The 15,360-nt window shown below is 43.7% G+C and overlaps 1 protein-coding gene across 1 annotated transcript; it reads left to right on the top strand.

Annotated features, from left to right (window-relative positions):
- Window positions 1-7,144: 7,144 nt before the first annotated feature.
- Window positions 7,145-13,693, top strand: errfi1a (ERBB receptor feedback inhibitor 1a). The gene is made up of 4 exons (XM_030421356.1): window positions 7,145-7,382; window positions 9,909-10,115; window positions 10,322-10,410; window positions 10,657-13,693. Exons 2-4 carry the CDS (start codon window positions 9,964-9,966, stop codon window positions 11,766-11,768), a joined length of 1,353 nt encoding a protein of 450 aa, XP_030277216.1. The 5' UTR covers window positions 7,145-7,382; window positions 9,909-9,963; the 3' UTR covers window positions 11,769-13,693.
- Window positions 13,694-15,360: the final 1,667 nt, after the last annotated feature.

Below are 15,360 nucleotides of genomic sequence, written 5' to 3'. Positions count from 1 at the left end.
TATCAGCAGAGCTAGGAGGCCTTGGGACCTGCAGTCTTCTGTATTTCTTAAATCCCCCATGAGAGAGGCTGGAGCCGGAAATAAGGGGACGAGCCAACTCCCCCTGCAATCAGTTGTTACTTAAGATTAATAGATTGCTACATTAAGCAAAGTCTAAACCTCCTCCTTCGACAGGGGCGCAGGAAACCTGGGATACTCATCGGCCAAATGCCAGAAACTCCTGTTTTGGCTGTTTGAAATACAATACAGGCATTACATAGCAGGAGACTGGTGATGTATTTCTTCACGAGACCCTGTAGGATTCAATAATGCAGCCAGAACAGAAAATGAAAATGTAGGCAAAGAGATACTTGATGTTCTGTAAACTGAATATTAGTTGCGAGGCCGGAAACAAGGCATATTAGGAGCAGGTTTCCATCTGTGTCAGTCAATCCTGCAGAGCTCCAGCGGTGCAGCCTGTGAGCAGAGTTGGCCCCGAACCAGCAGCCGGAGAAACCAGCATGACGTTCTGCATCACGCCACAGCTGTCGTTTTCACAGCTTCTCCCCAAACACCAGACGCAAATGAGAGTGTTTGTGTGAGTGTCTATGTATGAGATTATGTGTGGCTGTGAATGACATCTACAGTATGTTCTCATTCTTTATACTACCCCCCCCCCCCCCCCCCCACCACCACCACCACCACCACCACCAAAAAAAAGTTAGAATTAATACAGCATGCTGCCCACACTAATAACCAGCCCTCATAATTACTAACATGACTTTGATTCAGTCTCAGTCATAGGACGAGCTCGCCAATCACTCCCCCGGTCTGTGTCTAAAGTGATCCTCTGGTCGTGGAGACTAAACACACCCTGTCATCATCAAGGAGGCGGACTGGCTCGCTCCACCCATTACTAACAGCAGGCTGTGGCTGCACTTGAACCACTCAACATAACAATGTCGAGGAGTGATGCAATGATGACTCGTTATTGCTGCTTTTGATCAAGTTGCTCTCCAGAATTGAAAAATACCTGTGTGTGAGGCAATTTACCCTAATACCCCTCCATTTCCCAGAAGTCATTCTACCAATACAGGAAGTGATTAATAACAGAAGCAGCCGGAGGAGTCTCACGAGTTTGGTATGGTTAACAAGTAGAAGAGCTTTAATATGGTCGTATTTACACTGTAGTGAGAGATGACAGCCCGTTGCCTGGGGAATTGTGTTTTGTTTCCACGGCAGGAGCCAAGTGTGTAGGGGTCTGCCAGACGAAACCACGATCCAGCAGTGATACACTGCGATGTGTCAGCCCGAGCCCCGGCTGTGGTGCTCACAGCTGCACCGAGTGTGAACCATGGGGGCTGCAGGACTTGGTCATATTGAAATCAAAAGTGTAGTCTTTCTTTGGGCTATTGATGTATTTCTATGTGGCTCATCATGGATTGATAGACACTCTTTGTACACGACATAGTAAATTACTCAATCAGCACCTTTGTAGAGGTGTGTGACAAATTGTTGAATCGGACAGAAACCCTAAAGCAAGTCAGGTCAAATCAGCTCCGTAACAGAAATCTAAATGTTCTTACTTAGCTGAGCCGATAGTTTTAACTTTATTTGTTCTCCTTGTTTCAAACAGTTTTGAACAGTTTAATGTTTGTAAATATGAAGGTACCAACTGTATGGCAGTGTACATTTCTGCAAACCACAGATATGTTGAAATCAGATGTTTCTTTTTTGTTCAGCTTTCTTTTGTGACATCGCCGTGCTGGTGATCTGGTCGGGTTTAGGTTCAAAAGCTTGGATAGGGTGAGTTAGAGAGATCATGTTTGGCTTAAAATAGCTGTCTTGGTCGCTAAAAACATGGTGGAGATGTCCTGAAGTCTGGTTAAAAGCACCCACTTCTGTCACCACAAACACAGCTGGAGTTTGTCCAGACTGTGTCCTTAAAGTCTCCTTAAAAATACCCAGTAGTTTATACAAGTTTTTATACAAATGTTGAAACACAGCCTCAATATGAAAGTAAGGTCATAAACATATAATCTGAACATGATATGACTAGGTTTGAAGAAGAACTTAGCCTATGACACATACAAATGTAAACCCAACAGTGGTTTCCTGAAATTCTACAGCTATCAGCCAGTTAGCCTAGCTTAGCATGAAGACTAAAAACAGGGGGAAACAGCTGGCGTGGCTCTGTTCAAACGTGAAAACATTCATCTACCAGCACTATTTAAGATGCATATTAAATATATTGTTTATTCTAATTGTTTATTCTGTAAAAAACTAAACGTGTTACGAAGGTTGTGTGCCATGCTTTTTTTAAGGTTGTTGCTGACACTGTCAGGTTGCCAGCAGAGAATCCAATTAGTCACTGCACCCAGCCAGGAAATGATCCGGTTGATAACACTGCAATTTCATTCCCCTGCTTCCTGTTGTAGTGCTAAACTAACATATCGCATCTTATTTATGATACAAACATAAAACGGATATGATGATACAGATATGAAAAAAAAAACAGCAACGTTCTGAGTTTGAAGGTTTATTGATGTTCAAAAAAGCTCAAATTCTTATCACGGGCAACTTGGTTGTTTTTTCTGGAAGTCACATCTTATGCCTTTTTCAGCAGATGGAGTTAAGATGACAGACAGTCCTCAGACAGAGAAGAGATCTCCACCCCATGTCCAACCACCTGCAGTGACGAGCTAAAAAAGCTCCATGACAACCGAGCAAACTCCATCTGTTGATGACGGTCATGGGATACGGCTAAAAGCTCTGGAGAAAACCTGGAACTTGTTACAAGAATTTTGAATGTAACTGGAAGCAGAAATTGCAGAGACAGATACTTAAACATACATAAAATCGTACATTAAATCTCTGTTTTTGTTCTGTGAGTGACCTGACTGTTTGAAGGCGCCAACACGAGCCACAGTTCTTGTGGAATTTGCGCTTTGCTGTCGACAAAATGCCCACGATCAGTTTTCAGTTTTACAAAAGACCACCTTTGTTCAATCCGGGGGAAAAAGATGTAAACAGAGGAAAAACAAGCACACCTATTCACTAGAATCATCTACAGACTTACAGGCCTGACGTCACCTTACACTGGACTTTTTGCTGCTGTGTTTATATCAGTGTGAACTTTGGACGCAGGCTAAATATGCATGTAATTTAATTACCTCAGCAGGCAGAGGCAATCAATGCTGTGACCTCCATAGTGAATAAATCATTTACACTGATGATACAGAGGTTTTTTTTTTTTTTTTGTTCCTTGTTTCCAACTAGACTCCACCCGTCCTGTTGGTGGAGGATTCATAGTAACAAGCTGAGAGACTGAAGCATCACTTGGTAAGTGTACCATTGTGTTGGTGTGTGAGCCACAAAGGGAAATTCCTCTCTGCTCCAAGTGCAGCTGAAAGGAAAACGAGCCGAAGGTGTAATTTTTTTTGGGTGGTGGGGGCGCTGGATGTGGTGGATAAAGCTCAGCGTGAGTCATGAAGCAGTACGAAAGAAAAGGCAGAGTAATTGTTCCTGGGAAGGAAATCCTTTTCTACACAAGATCTTTCATCTGCCATCTCTAACTCTCATCAGAGCAGCCTCTGCTTATCTCCCTCCCTCGCTAACTTTTTTTCCCCCTCCCTGACTCACTTTATAAGGAACTTCCTGTGTATGATGACATCACAGCGTGGCTCACAAGCGGGGAGGGGGGGGGTTGAAGTAGGAGGAGAGACGGTGAAGCCACTGAATGTGTGTCTGTTTGCAGGAACATGGTTTTAATAACAGACTCAAAGATGCAGAGAAAACTTAAACACGTGCCATATTCAACTGGATTTGATTCCATTTCTCTCACTTAAAAATGCACCTTTATCGCAACAGGTGCACACTACCTGCAGCATCTGTCATTAAATGTGCAAACTCTGATGCTCATATCTTGAAATTTAGCTATGAATCCCACCCAGCAACGCGTTCGCCCCCCTCTTCTGCTGGTCACAACTGGCCCTGGGGAATCCCAAAAATGTGCCTAAAATTACAAAGGGGGATTAGCGAGAGCCTGGTCCATGTGAGGGGCCAAATATGTAACGAGAAGCCTTTTGGGTTTGGAGGCTCTCATGCCCAAGCTGTAAAGGATTTACAAACTCAGGCACAAGAACACTCTGTTCTCTCTCCACACACACACACGCACACACACACACACACACACACACACACCTCTGCTTTGTGCCGCTATTGATTCAACACGCGAGTTGTTTGTAGCCATTGTATCGCTGTGTTTGGTTAGTGTGCATGTCAGTGTTGGGTTTGTTTAGCCCGAGTCGGTTAGGTGACACCACTTACAGTCTAAGTAGGCTAAGTGACTGGAAAATGGAGGGTGTGAGCAAGCTGCTGTAAACCGAAACAAAGAAAAATTAATGTATATTGATCCTGTGGCATAGATTTTCCATGTATTCTGTGTGCAGGTAGGTGTTATGTCAGGTAAACAGGGAACAGGTCCAGCTGAAAGAAAGAACCCAGTGTGATCTGATAAGAGTGTAGCTAAACAATGTGGGCTCCTTCAGCTGGCAGCAGAACACTGTGCAGATAAGAACGATTCTTTGCGTGCTGTCTGTGTTATCCACCCTGGAGCCATCCCCATTACTGCAGATCTGTGCAGTTTACTTTTGACTGCAGCTTGTGAGCTTGTTTTGTACATAGGCTACAGGCTGATGCGTCACTTCATAATAAGTACTTTGAAGCTAAAACAGACAACTTTTAAAACGTCCCACGTCATTGTGTCTCCCTGAGGTATTATTGTGCGTTCATGTGCTTACGGAATTATCTGAAAAAATGCAAATGTCCCCTCAAATCGTAACAACTCAAAAAAGCCCAGCTCGGGAAATGGGACCATTCGTGGAGCACGTGAATGCAGCATAACTGTTGCCCTCACTGTCGCAAAGAAAGCTAGTAGCTGTAGCAACAGTGCTACAGCTAGAAGTGAAAAACAAGAGTAAGAATCCTAACTTAAAGTGAAACTCTCGCCAAAAAGCAACCGAGGCTTTATTTGGGATTGAATATGAGTCAAACCTTCGTGTGAAAGCATAATTAGGACGAGTGTACACAGAGTTTATGAAAAAAAAAAAGGTTTTTGAACTACTTACGTTAGCTGCTGCACCTCCTGCGCATCGCCGTCAGGCAGGCAAAAAGTGTCGATCCCCGAGTGCGACCTGACGGGCATGCTTGAGGAGTGGTTCACCATTACTCTCCTGCCTGTCAGGTCGCACTCGGGGATCGACACTTTTTGCCTGCCATGACGGCAACGTGCAGGAGCTGAAGCAGGTAACGTGAGTAGTTCAAAAACCTTCTTTTTCATAAACTCTCTGTACACATACAATGTTCTCAATGCTCTTGTTCATGAGTAAAGACCCTAGTGATGCTACGATGCTACAAGTTTCATGTTGTGTCGAGCCTTCTTAGTGTTCTAAAAATAGCGATTTTGATGCTAGCATGTCCTGCCCCATGCACTCCCGTTCAAAATTAACGTGCCCAAAACCTAAACTACGGTAAATCTTAAAAGTGCCTCTTTCGTCCTAATTATGCTTTCACACGAAGGTTTGACTCATATTCAATCCCAAATAAAGCCTCGGTTGCTTTTTGGCGAGAGTTTCCCTTTAACCTAGAAACCGGGATTTCAGTGCTTTCAAAAGTCAGAGTTAAACACCCGGGTTGAATAAGCAGGCAGGTTTTATTAATTTAAAAAAGCTATTTTGGAACAACTCAAATCCCGGTGGTTCAAGGAAACACAAATCAGCAGGGGAACAGACTTTGACACAGCATCGGTTCTTTCCATCGAGTGATGCCTAGTTTGCCTCCTCCATCAGCAGAGGTTCCAAATTTACTTCAGTGGTGACACCATTACCTAGGGATAGCAACCTGGGAAAACAATGCCTCTTTGTTCTTCCTGCTGTAAGGCAACCTTCATTTTGGCGGGAAGCTTTCAGCCGGGTGACTAAATAGCATGTTAGAGCAAGGTTTATAGGGAACCAGTCTATCTTTGTACATCTATTAAACTTGCAACCAGGATTTACTTCATAATGACAAGCAGGATTTACCCATTTATCTTCTTATTTGAGATTACACGTTTTATTGTAGTATTCAATTGTTTTCTAACCAGTATTTGGCTGTAGGTGTTTGTTTACTGAGGCTGTTTTTGGTCCTGTGATTTTTTTGTATATTCCTTTAGTTCACCAACTGAGCAAAAACATATCTAAAAGACTTCAATTCAATGTCTTTTCCGACGATGAGAAGACATCCAGTATCAGGTGAGCTATTTATTAGCTTTATTCCGACCTTCATCAAGTCAGCCAATATTCCAAGGTTGGATGACCAAAACATGGTACATAATAAAAGCTGATCAGTAGCTCTACATGCCTCATTGAGACCAGGGGTTCTAATCCTCCCTGCAGCTTTTGCTGCATCGAATGAAATAAAAACTTTTTGAACCATCAGAAGTTCCTAAGACGTCTGATGTTGAAAAGATGTCCTGAAATTGAATCATACAAATGTTAATTCTGAACCCTGTAAGGACGTCACTGAGATGTTGAAAGGTACTCTTAAAAATACATTAAAAAAACCCTTAATGCTAACTTTCCACTGGATGCCTTTTGGATGTTTTTGCTCAGTGGGGCACCGATCAGGAGTAGCGCTCCTAATTTCATTGTAGTCTGTACAATAAAGGCTTTCCATTCTGTTCTAACTCCTGCGAACAACATCATACTAAATAAACATCACTGCACTGCATCTGCCAGTCCCCCCTTTATTCACCAAGCAGCTGGATGTCTGATGGCCGAAGTGTTTACTGTACGCTGCATGTCCTCCATCCCACCGCTCTGTCAGCTGACTCCTATCCTTGTGTTCACACCTGCACCGTCCTCTGAGCTCTAAACTGAAGCGAGAGACCAATGAAGCTCTCTGCAGACTTTGATCAGCTCACTTATGCTTTAATTAGCCTTGTGTGTGTGTGCGTGTGTGTGTGTGTGCGTATGTGCATGTTCAAGGGTGATTCTGCTGCAATGCATACATGCTGAGAGCCTCTCCTGCTGCACGTACACTGACTGCAGCAGACACACACACCTCATAATGGGAGGAAATAAACGGACACTGTACCTTTAAGGGGCAAGTGTGCGGGGCGGAGCCAGCGTGCCTCTCGTGTGGTGGTGGAGCTTATAAGACATCGCTCACGACAACACAAGACTTATTTAAAAAGTGTCATATTATAGAGGGAACGTCACCAACTGTTCCTGATGCAATAGACGTCTGAAGACCCAAAGTCAAAACCGAGAATTTTTTAAAGAAACAGAGGAGCTATATTTGACCACAGAAGAGTGTACAGGAGTCAGCCGGCGGAGGACGAGGACGACTGCGAAATTATTTAGGTGAGTTGAGAAAGTGGTCTGAAATGTCTGAACCCAATGTCTCTGTCGCCTGTCTGTTGTTTTGTGTGTTGGTGCCAGCTCCACAGAGACACACCGCTGATTGATGCAACCTCACCTCCTTCCTGCCATTATTCATTCCTGTGTGTCTCATTTTATATATGAGCAAGTTGTTGTTGGTGGTGGTGTTTAACTGTGATCAGGAGGATTTAGGAAAATAAACAACAAATCTGGCACAAATATTTACTCACTCTTTAAGTCTGTCAATGAACACCTGATCATTCTTTTTTCCATACCTGACATAACTTTTCTTCAAGTGCAAACCCCCAATAACGTGCTTTTATTTTCTTTCCAAAAAAGAAACAAAAAAAAACAATATGAGCGTCTTATATGATCATTTCCCGGCCTCACCAGATAGCCGACTGCTGTGTGTTGTGGTGTGAGTCACCTGCCTGCTAGAGGGCTTTTAACCATTATTATCTCAATCCGGTAAAGTGAGGGGGTGTGCGCGCTGTTTGCTTGCCGCACAGGTAGAGCGGGTATGGTTGCTCGGAAACCGCTGCAGGGGTGTCATGAGCGGGGTGTGAACTGCTTCTGTCAAGGTCTGTGTGTGTGTGTGTGTGTGTGTGTGTGTGTGTGTGTGTGTGTGTGTGTGTGTGTGTGTGTGACTACTGCACTCCTGAATCGAATTAAAGCAAAGCAAGCCAGCTGCCTGCTGATGTTTTACATCACTGCCAACCCCCATCAGACCTCCTACTTTTTTTTCCCCCAGCCGGCCCTGTGTTATCTCCACAATCTCACACTGAGCCCAGTCCCACCTATTGTTCGACTGGTCAAAAGACTTAAAGTATCTGAATTTGGTGCCTTCGAGAATTCCCTCCTTAATGCCCCTGCATGACTACACATCATTTGTTTAATCCCGTTGCCTGTAAATGCCCCTGTGGTTAACTGCCAGGATGAACTGTCTTTGCACCTGTTGCAAGAGGAAGCACAAGCCCCCAGGGGTTCATTATCGAGGATCATGTTGCTTCCCATCCCCACCGAACCGAATCGACGGCCCTGGGCGGGGGGGGGGATTGCATGCCTTGTTGGGCAGTTTGGCTCAGGCCGGTGCCCCAGGCTTCCTGTTGTTTTAGAGCTTTGTTTCTCACCAGCTGTCAGGGCAGCACATAAATATGGCTCGCAGGAGAACGGGAACGAGGGGGCCGTGTTCTCCTCAGTCATCACTCCTACATTATAAGGAGGATGGCGTGTCTCTGGCCGCGGACTGCAGAAGAGATGACCACCGGGGCTGTGGATGCACCTGTTTCCCAGCATTCTGAAAAAATAGGGATTAATGGTCAAGACTTCTGATCAGGGCACTGAAGTCATTAGGAGATTTGCTGCAACATTCCACGGCTGGTGTACTCAAACACTGTGACACCTACAGTGACCACGGAACATAAAGGCTCGAGCACATTTAGTGACTTTCTTAACTCATTTCGCCAGAGATTGTGACACACTGAACAGGTTTATCCGGTGCGAGGTAGGAGACTAAAATCAGATTTGCTTCCAGTGTATCGCCGACAACAGAAATATCAATATGCTGCAGGGTTTCCTCCCCTCTAAATATTGTATACATTGTTTACTCAGCCCTGATACGAACATTCAGGTCATTTGACATGAGGAGCTCTTGCAACATCAGGTATATCTCCAGTAACAGGAGCAGTCCCTTCCTCTGCTGTTCAGGACAGGCCAGATTGCAGCGCGGGGGCAAGAGCACAGTCGGGTTTTAAAATAAACTGTAAACTTGTAAGGAGTGGACGCACAGTACATAGAAAAAGTCTGAAAGTCGGTTAATGAGTTCAGACCCAAGATTGCTATGTTGAACTACAGCTTATGTAGACTCCAGCTATAGGTGGAATGTAAAGATACTCCAGTGGTTTGTTTATGAATCTAAACATTTAAGGTGCCAAATAAGTGCAAACATTGTTCTCACTGTTTCCACTTTATGAGCTTCAATTTTCCCATCCGGTTAAAGGAAAGAGTCTCTCAAGAATTGAAAAACAAACTAAATCTGTGCATTATAGCAGTTTTAAAAAAAGAAATGTAATCTGCGTTGAGGAAGGTCTGCTGCTTTTTATGCTTTCATGCAAAACACAATGAGAGCAGAAAATTATTAATGACAGAGCTCTGGTGTCAAGGTGTGTTGAAACACACTTGTCCTAAAATCTTGTCAAACTGAGCTTTCGTCATTCCTCTGTCATAGAAGATGGCCGTCCTGTTGTCTTAGAGCGAAGAAAATCACAAGCACAAGGCCAGAGCTAAGTCTTTGGCTTGGTGGGCAGCAGAAAGGGGAAGATTTGTGTTATTTGTTCCTTTATTCTAATATCAGTATTTTCTTTCATTCTTGGCTTCACTAGAGGATGTTGGCTCCGCTTTCAGAGAGTGTTTCTCAATGTGCTGCCACATATTCTGTTTCTCTTCATCTGCTTTTGCTTTCAGCGTCCTTTCACTGTCATTCATGGCTGTGTCTTGGCTGTTTTACAGGTACACCAGAAGCAGGGGCAGCCAGCCTGGGCGATCTGAGTGTTTCCTGGCTTTGATGCGACCCGAGTGTGCCTGGAGCATGTCCACAGTGGGCCTGACTGCCCAGGAGATCTCTTTTCCCATAGAAAACCCCTTCCTGGGGGGCAGCTACTGTCACAGCATGGCTGGATCCAAATCGTCTTGGAGCTCTTGCCATGAGCCAGACAAGTGAGTGTTTGGTTGCCAGGACTAGCAGTCCGATAGTGGAAGGGTTTTAGAAAGAAACAGGGGGTGGGTTTGTTTTGTTTTTCAAATCTGCATGACATGCTGACGTTTTTGTTGCTCAACCCAGTCTGATTTCTTGAAAAATGCAACAAAATGGTCTTTGGTTTATTTCAGCTGATGCTAATCAAGCATTTCTCTTTCTTTGACAGCTTCTACTTCAGTATGGAGACTGCATACACAGATCACAGCTCTCGTACCCAGCAAAAGGGGCCACCTCCACCGTCTCCAAGTTATGAGAGTAAGTGCGTGATCTGTCATCTGCATAGTGCAGGTCTTATGAAATACACAGATGCTGCACTGCATGTGTTGAGCCTTTTAAATCCTCTGCTACATCCCTGATATAGTAAGTGGTTTTCCAGAAATGTAGAGACAGTTTTTTTTTTTACAGGATATAGTTAAGTTATAGTAGGATGCTGTTATCAAACTTCAGTAATTTAATACTGTGCCATTAATGTGACGTTGTTTTTTTTTCCCCCTCTGACAGGACATAAACACAGTCCCAGCTCACAGAGATTGCCCCCAAAGAAATCCCGGCCCTCCCATCTCCCCCTGTACTGCAGTGTTGAACCATCCACTCCAAGTCCCGCTGATGACGACCAGGTGGTCCCCTCATTCCAGAGGCTCTCGGTGTACGAGTGTAGCAGTCCACCACAGACACCGGGCAGATGCTCCAAGCCTCTCCCCCCCATCCCTCCGCAAACAGACATCTCCCCTGAGCAGGCCATTGACAATGAGGTAGAATTTTTCACGAGTTCGGACGACAGCTGCTGCCTGGTGTCTGATCAGTACAAACCGTCTCCTTTTCGAAATGGGGTCCCTAGTCGAAGGAGCTTTAGGGACTGCGGGCAGATTAACTACGCCTACTATGACGGGCCGTTAGGACCACAAAGCCCGAGGCAACCCCAACAGCACCATCAGGCACATGCTTCACAGGAAGTGAGGGAACAGTATGAGCAGCAGCGACAGGAACCACGGGAGCCAGCCGTCTGTCTGAGACAGCAGGATAAAGCTCAGAGGAAGCTGCGGCGCTCTCACTCTGGCCCAGCTGGATCCTTTAACAAACCTTCGCTGCTGCGCCTCTCATGCCACAAACGCCACCCCAACGGTATGGATAAGCACGAGGTGCCACCCCCTATCCCTCCACGAACCATCAAGACAGGAGACTACCGCCGCTGGTCAGCAGAGGTCTCGTCAGGGGCATACAGCGACGAGGACAAGCCACCCAAGGTGCCCCCAAGGGAACCTTTGTCCAGCGGGAGCTCCCGCACCCCCAGCCCCAAGAGCACCCCAACATACATTAACGGAGTAATGCCCCCAACCCAAAGCTTTGCACCAGACCCTAAGTATGTAAGCTGTCGGGGCTTACAGAGACAGAACAGTGAGGGTTCCCCCTGCATCCTTCCCGTTATGGAGAAGGGGAAGAAGGCAAGCACCACACACTACTATCTCCTGCCTCAGCGGCCTGCTTTTGTGGACTCACCTTGTGTAGAGAAATTTCTCAGAGTGATGGACAGTCCAGCAGCTCGCAATACAGACGTATCGGACTCAGACTGTGACTGCCACAGCAGGAGGAAAGCCCCAGTGGATTTAGTTTGAAAGGTTTGAGTGGAAGTAGCAGAGGACTCTACTGTACATGAGCAAAAAACCACTTGGAAAAAAATGGTGAAACTGGACACTAACGACCCTCAAACTGCTGCTTTTACTTTTTTTTTTAACCCCTCATGTATTCTGAACACAGGGTATGGTTGCACTGTATCCAGTTACTAGTGATGTTGGAATAGCTATCCCCCACTGAGATTTAAAAACAAAACAAACTATATCTCTGATTATAGAAGTGGGCAAAATTCAACATTGTAGAGCTTATTTTTGATATGATTTTTATTTCATGACATTCAACATCATACTGTTTTTTTTGCTGATGATGTGTTACAATCTGAAGGTACAAGCGGGCCTTGGACCTCGTGTGCTCAGTGTTCTCTGTGTTCTCTGTGTGTGGATGGTTGAGGATGTTTTTGTGAGATACATCGATGCTGCTTTTGTATCTCACAAGGGACAAAAGGTCAGTAGTGTAACCATGTATCACTTAAGATATGAAGTCTAAATGCAAGGCCAATTAACTAAAATGAAGGATGCTCGCACACAAACCTCCATTCTATTCGCTATTATGTACGGACACTGATATGGTTTCCCTGCCTCGATGAAGTCTTACTCAGGCCACTGTATCTGTGTAAATTTGTGTTTCCCACGCGTTGTCATGGTACATTTTGTACTAAGAGGTGGGTTCATTACTGGTAGCTATGCATGTTTCCATTGGAATGTCTAGTGCAGCTTTTATGGTATAGTTGTCTGTGGATGTGTGTGTCTGTGTGTATGTATGTGGACGTGTTTGTGCATACGTGCACGTGAACAGCAGTTGGAAAAGTGTTCTGGTGATAAAATTACTTGTAGATAATTGTCAACCATACTTGTTACTGTGCTCTGCTTATTTGCAGCGCTCGCTTTTGAGTACAGCCCTCAGATAAAAAAAAAAAAAAAGTGCACGCGTGATTGCTTGCCTTTCGGTGTCCAGGTCTGTTTTGTTGCACAGAAATTGGCCTGTGGAAACTACGAGTGAATGTACACTATTCTTGCTGAAATTCCATCAAAACAGTTGGAGAAGCTTCTTTCTTTTTTTTTTTTTTGGTCAAGCTGTGAGTTATTGCTTGGAACGACTACCTCCCTTTTGATATCAATCCTTTATTTCACGTACACTCATTTAATAAAGGTAAAATCTGACATTTGAATCGACAAAAGACGAGGTATCCAGCTCCTTTCTGTGACCTGACACAAAGTTTTAATTCAGTGAAGAGTTGGACACAAAGTCAACTCTAACCGGATATCCTTAAATAGAGATTTAAGATCACGTGGATCTGAGATCGCAGAGATGTTAATACAGACAAATTACAAAGACAGTGCAGGGTTTACCTACCTGACATGGACTTTCCTGTTCTGCTCATGCATTCCTGCCTTACATGATTGCAGTGGGTGTGGTCAGAGAGACTTTGGCTGCTGGCAGCCTAGAAAATATATTAAATTTATTGTTGTAGATTATTCAAGAGGCGTCAGGATGATATAGTAAATGTAGCACATGTATTGAAGTAATCCTTAGGTATCGAACACGGTGTTCAGTTTGGGGAACAGATATCTGCTAAGGTCAAACGGTCATTGAAATATACTTTTTTCTCTCCCTTCTGCTCACGAAACTTTGCCAACACAATGTTGCTTTTGACTTAAATGTCTGAAAAAATGTTTACATCATACACTGATACTATTTAATCTTAAGGTATTCATATGTCTTATTAGAAATAATAAAACTGAATGAAGACTAGTTTCTCAAGAAATTACTTCTCTGCTGTGGTGAAGACATGCACTGGGAGAGTACAGTATGCTGTGTACAGTATTTAACAATTCCAATTGTTATGAATAGTTGATAAGTATATAGTCTTTGAAAAGAAAGCAAAATAAAATGACTTATTTATGAGCCTGCTTCGTTCTGTTTCTTGAATCTGTCAAGCCTCAGCTGTTTGGCCTGTTTTATCACCCACACACCCTCATGCTGTGCCTTATTGTGACTGGCCTCTATCCAGAGAGGGAAGAGTGACTTACAATGGTCGATTGACAGGTGTACAATATACTGTCTTCCTCTTCCTGGTTATAACATGCTCTCCTCCTACATGGCTGCTTAGATGCTCCGTGGCAGCCAGCTTTGCGCCCACACAGTTTTTTTTAAGCACTTGACAATGTTGCAAGTGTTTTACTCTTGACTTGTGTCCATGTGGTTGGGCACTGAGCCGAAACCACAGTGAGCCATACAGAGCTTTTAGAAGTCAAATAATTATTAAATAAGGTGTATTTCAGCTGCAGTAACAATTTCAACCACTGCCTCTCAGCAAGGTTTGCTGTGCTGACAGCAAATTATTTCTTATTATCCTCTAAATGGAACCGAAGGCAGAAGTTTGAACTCTCTGGGCCACCTGCAGACTCTTTCACCTGGTTCACTTTTAAGTCAGCTGCTAGGCGACAGCATCGGTAGTGACTATAGCAACTGAAGACAGGCTGCTCATTGTAAAGGTCTGTTCCAGACAAAAAGGTGAATTAACAAGGCGTGTGTTTTGAGATTAGCTTTTGAGAGGTACTTGCACCGCTGTGGAACTAAAAAGCGGTGTTGTGCTCGGACACATGACTTACTAAGACTCCATGTTCACCACTTTCATGACTTTTGATTCGACTTCTTATCAAACTTGGTCAATAAGGCCAAGATTCTCAGTGAAATTCAGTGTCCCAGACTGTTTATTTCCTCTTTCTGTGCCACATTTATACATAAACTTGTTTCTTTCCTGAGTGAGCTTTATATTGTCACCACAACTTCTTCTATTTGACACTGGGATCAGTTCAGGCCTCAAATGTGTAATAATAATAATAAGTTAACCCAGAGTTTTAGTGGCTCAGCTTCATCAAATAATATTTTTGGCTTCAGTTAATTAGGTGAAAGTCCTTGGCTGGCTCTGCTGATGGATTAAAAAGTGGGACAGCCTTGTTTTATCGATAAGACTAATAACCGTAATTATGATTACTGCCTCTTTAATTGCAAAACAGATTACAGCTGATTAGTCTGCAGGTGCTGGAGAAGACTGTGCTCTTGACATATTTCTGCAGCGCTGTATGGATATTGTAAAAAGAAACTGATTATTCATGAAATAACATTGACTCCTGCTGTAAAGTTCTGGCCAACCAGAAATAGGACATCTTATACAATTCATTCAGATGTGATTATTACCCTGATAGGTCTAACTCTGGGGTCAAAAAACTGATTCATTGATTGATTAAATTCAACTTTTGTCATCAGTAGTATTGTAGTGTAAAAAAATGGCTATGGAGGCAAACAGATGTTACTTTACATCAAAACCTTAAACGGTCAAAATCTCTTCCTCTGCACTCAATCATCCAGGTTTAATTAACACCTAATCTAATTTCTAATTTATGAAAGTTTACAGTTTGTTTTTTTCTTAATTCTTCTTCTTGTTGCTTTCCCTATGTGCTGCTGCAACACTTGATCTGGGGATCAATAAAGGCTTATCTTATCAAATTTCATTTCTCATTTATCTATAATATATTAAGTATATATGTAAAGACAAAATGGGTAGACTGA

The sequence above is a fragment of the Sparus aurata genome, chromosome 6 (assembly GCF_900880675.1).
Source record: "Sparus aurata chromosome 6, fSpaAur1.1, whole genome shotgun sequence".
In the NCBI taxonomy this organism is placed as follows: domain Eukaryota; kingdom Metazoa; phylum Chordata; class Actinopteri; order Spariformes; family Sparidae; genus Sparus; species Sparus aurata.
This window is presented reverse-complemented; position numbering and strand designations above follow the sequence as displayed.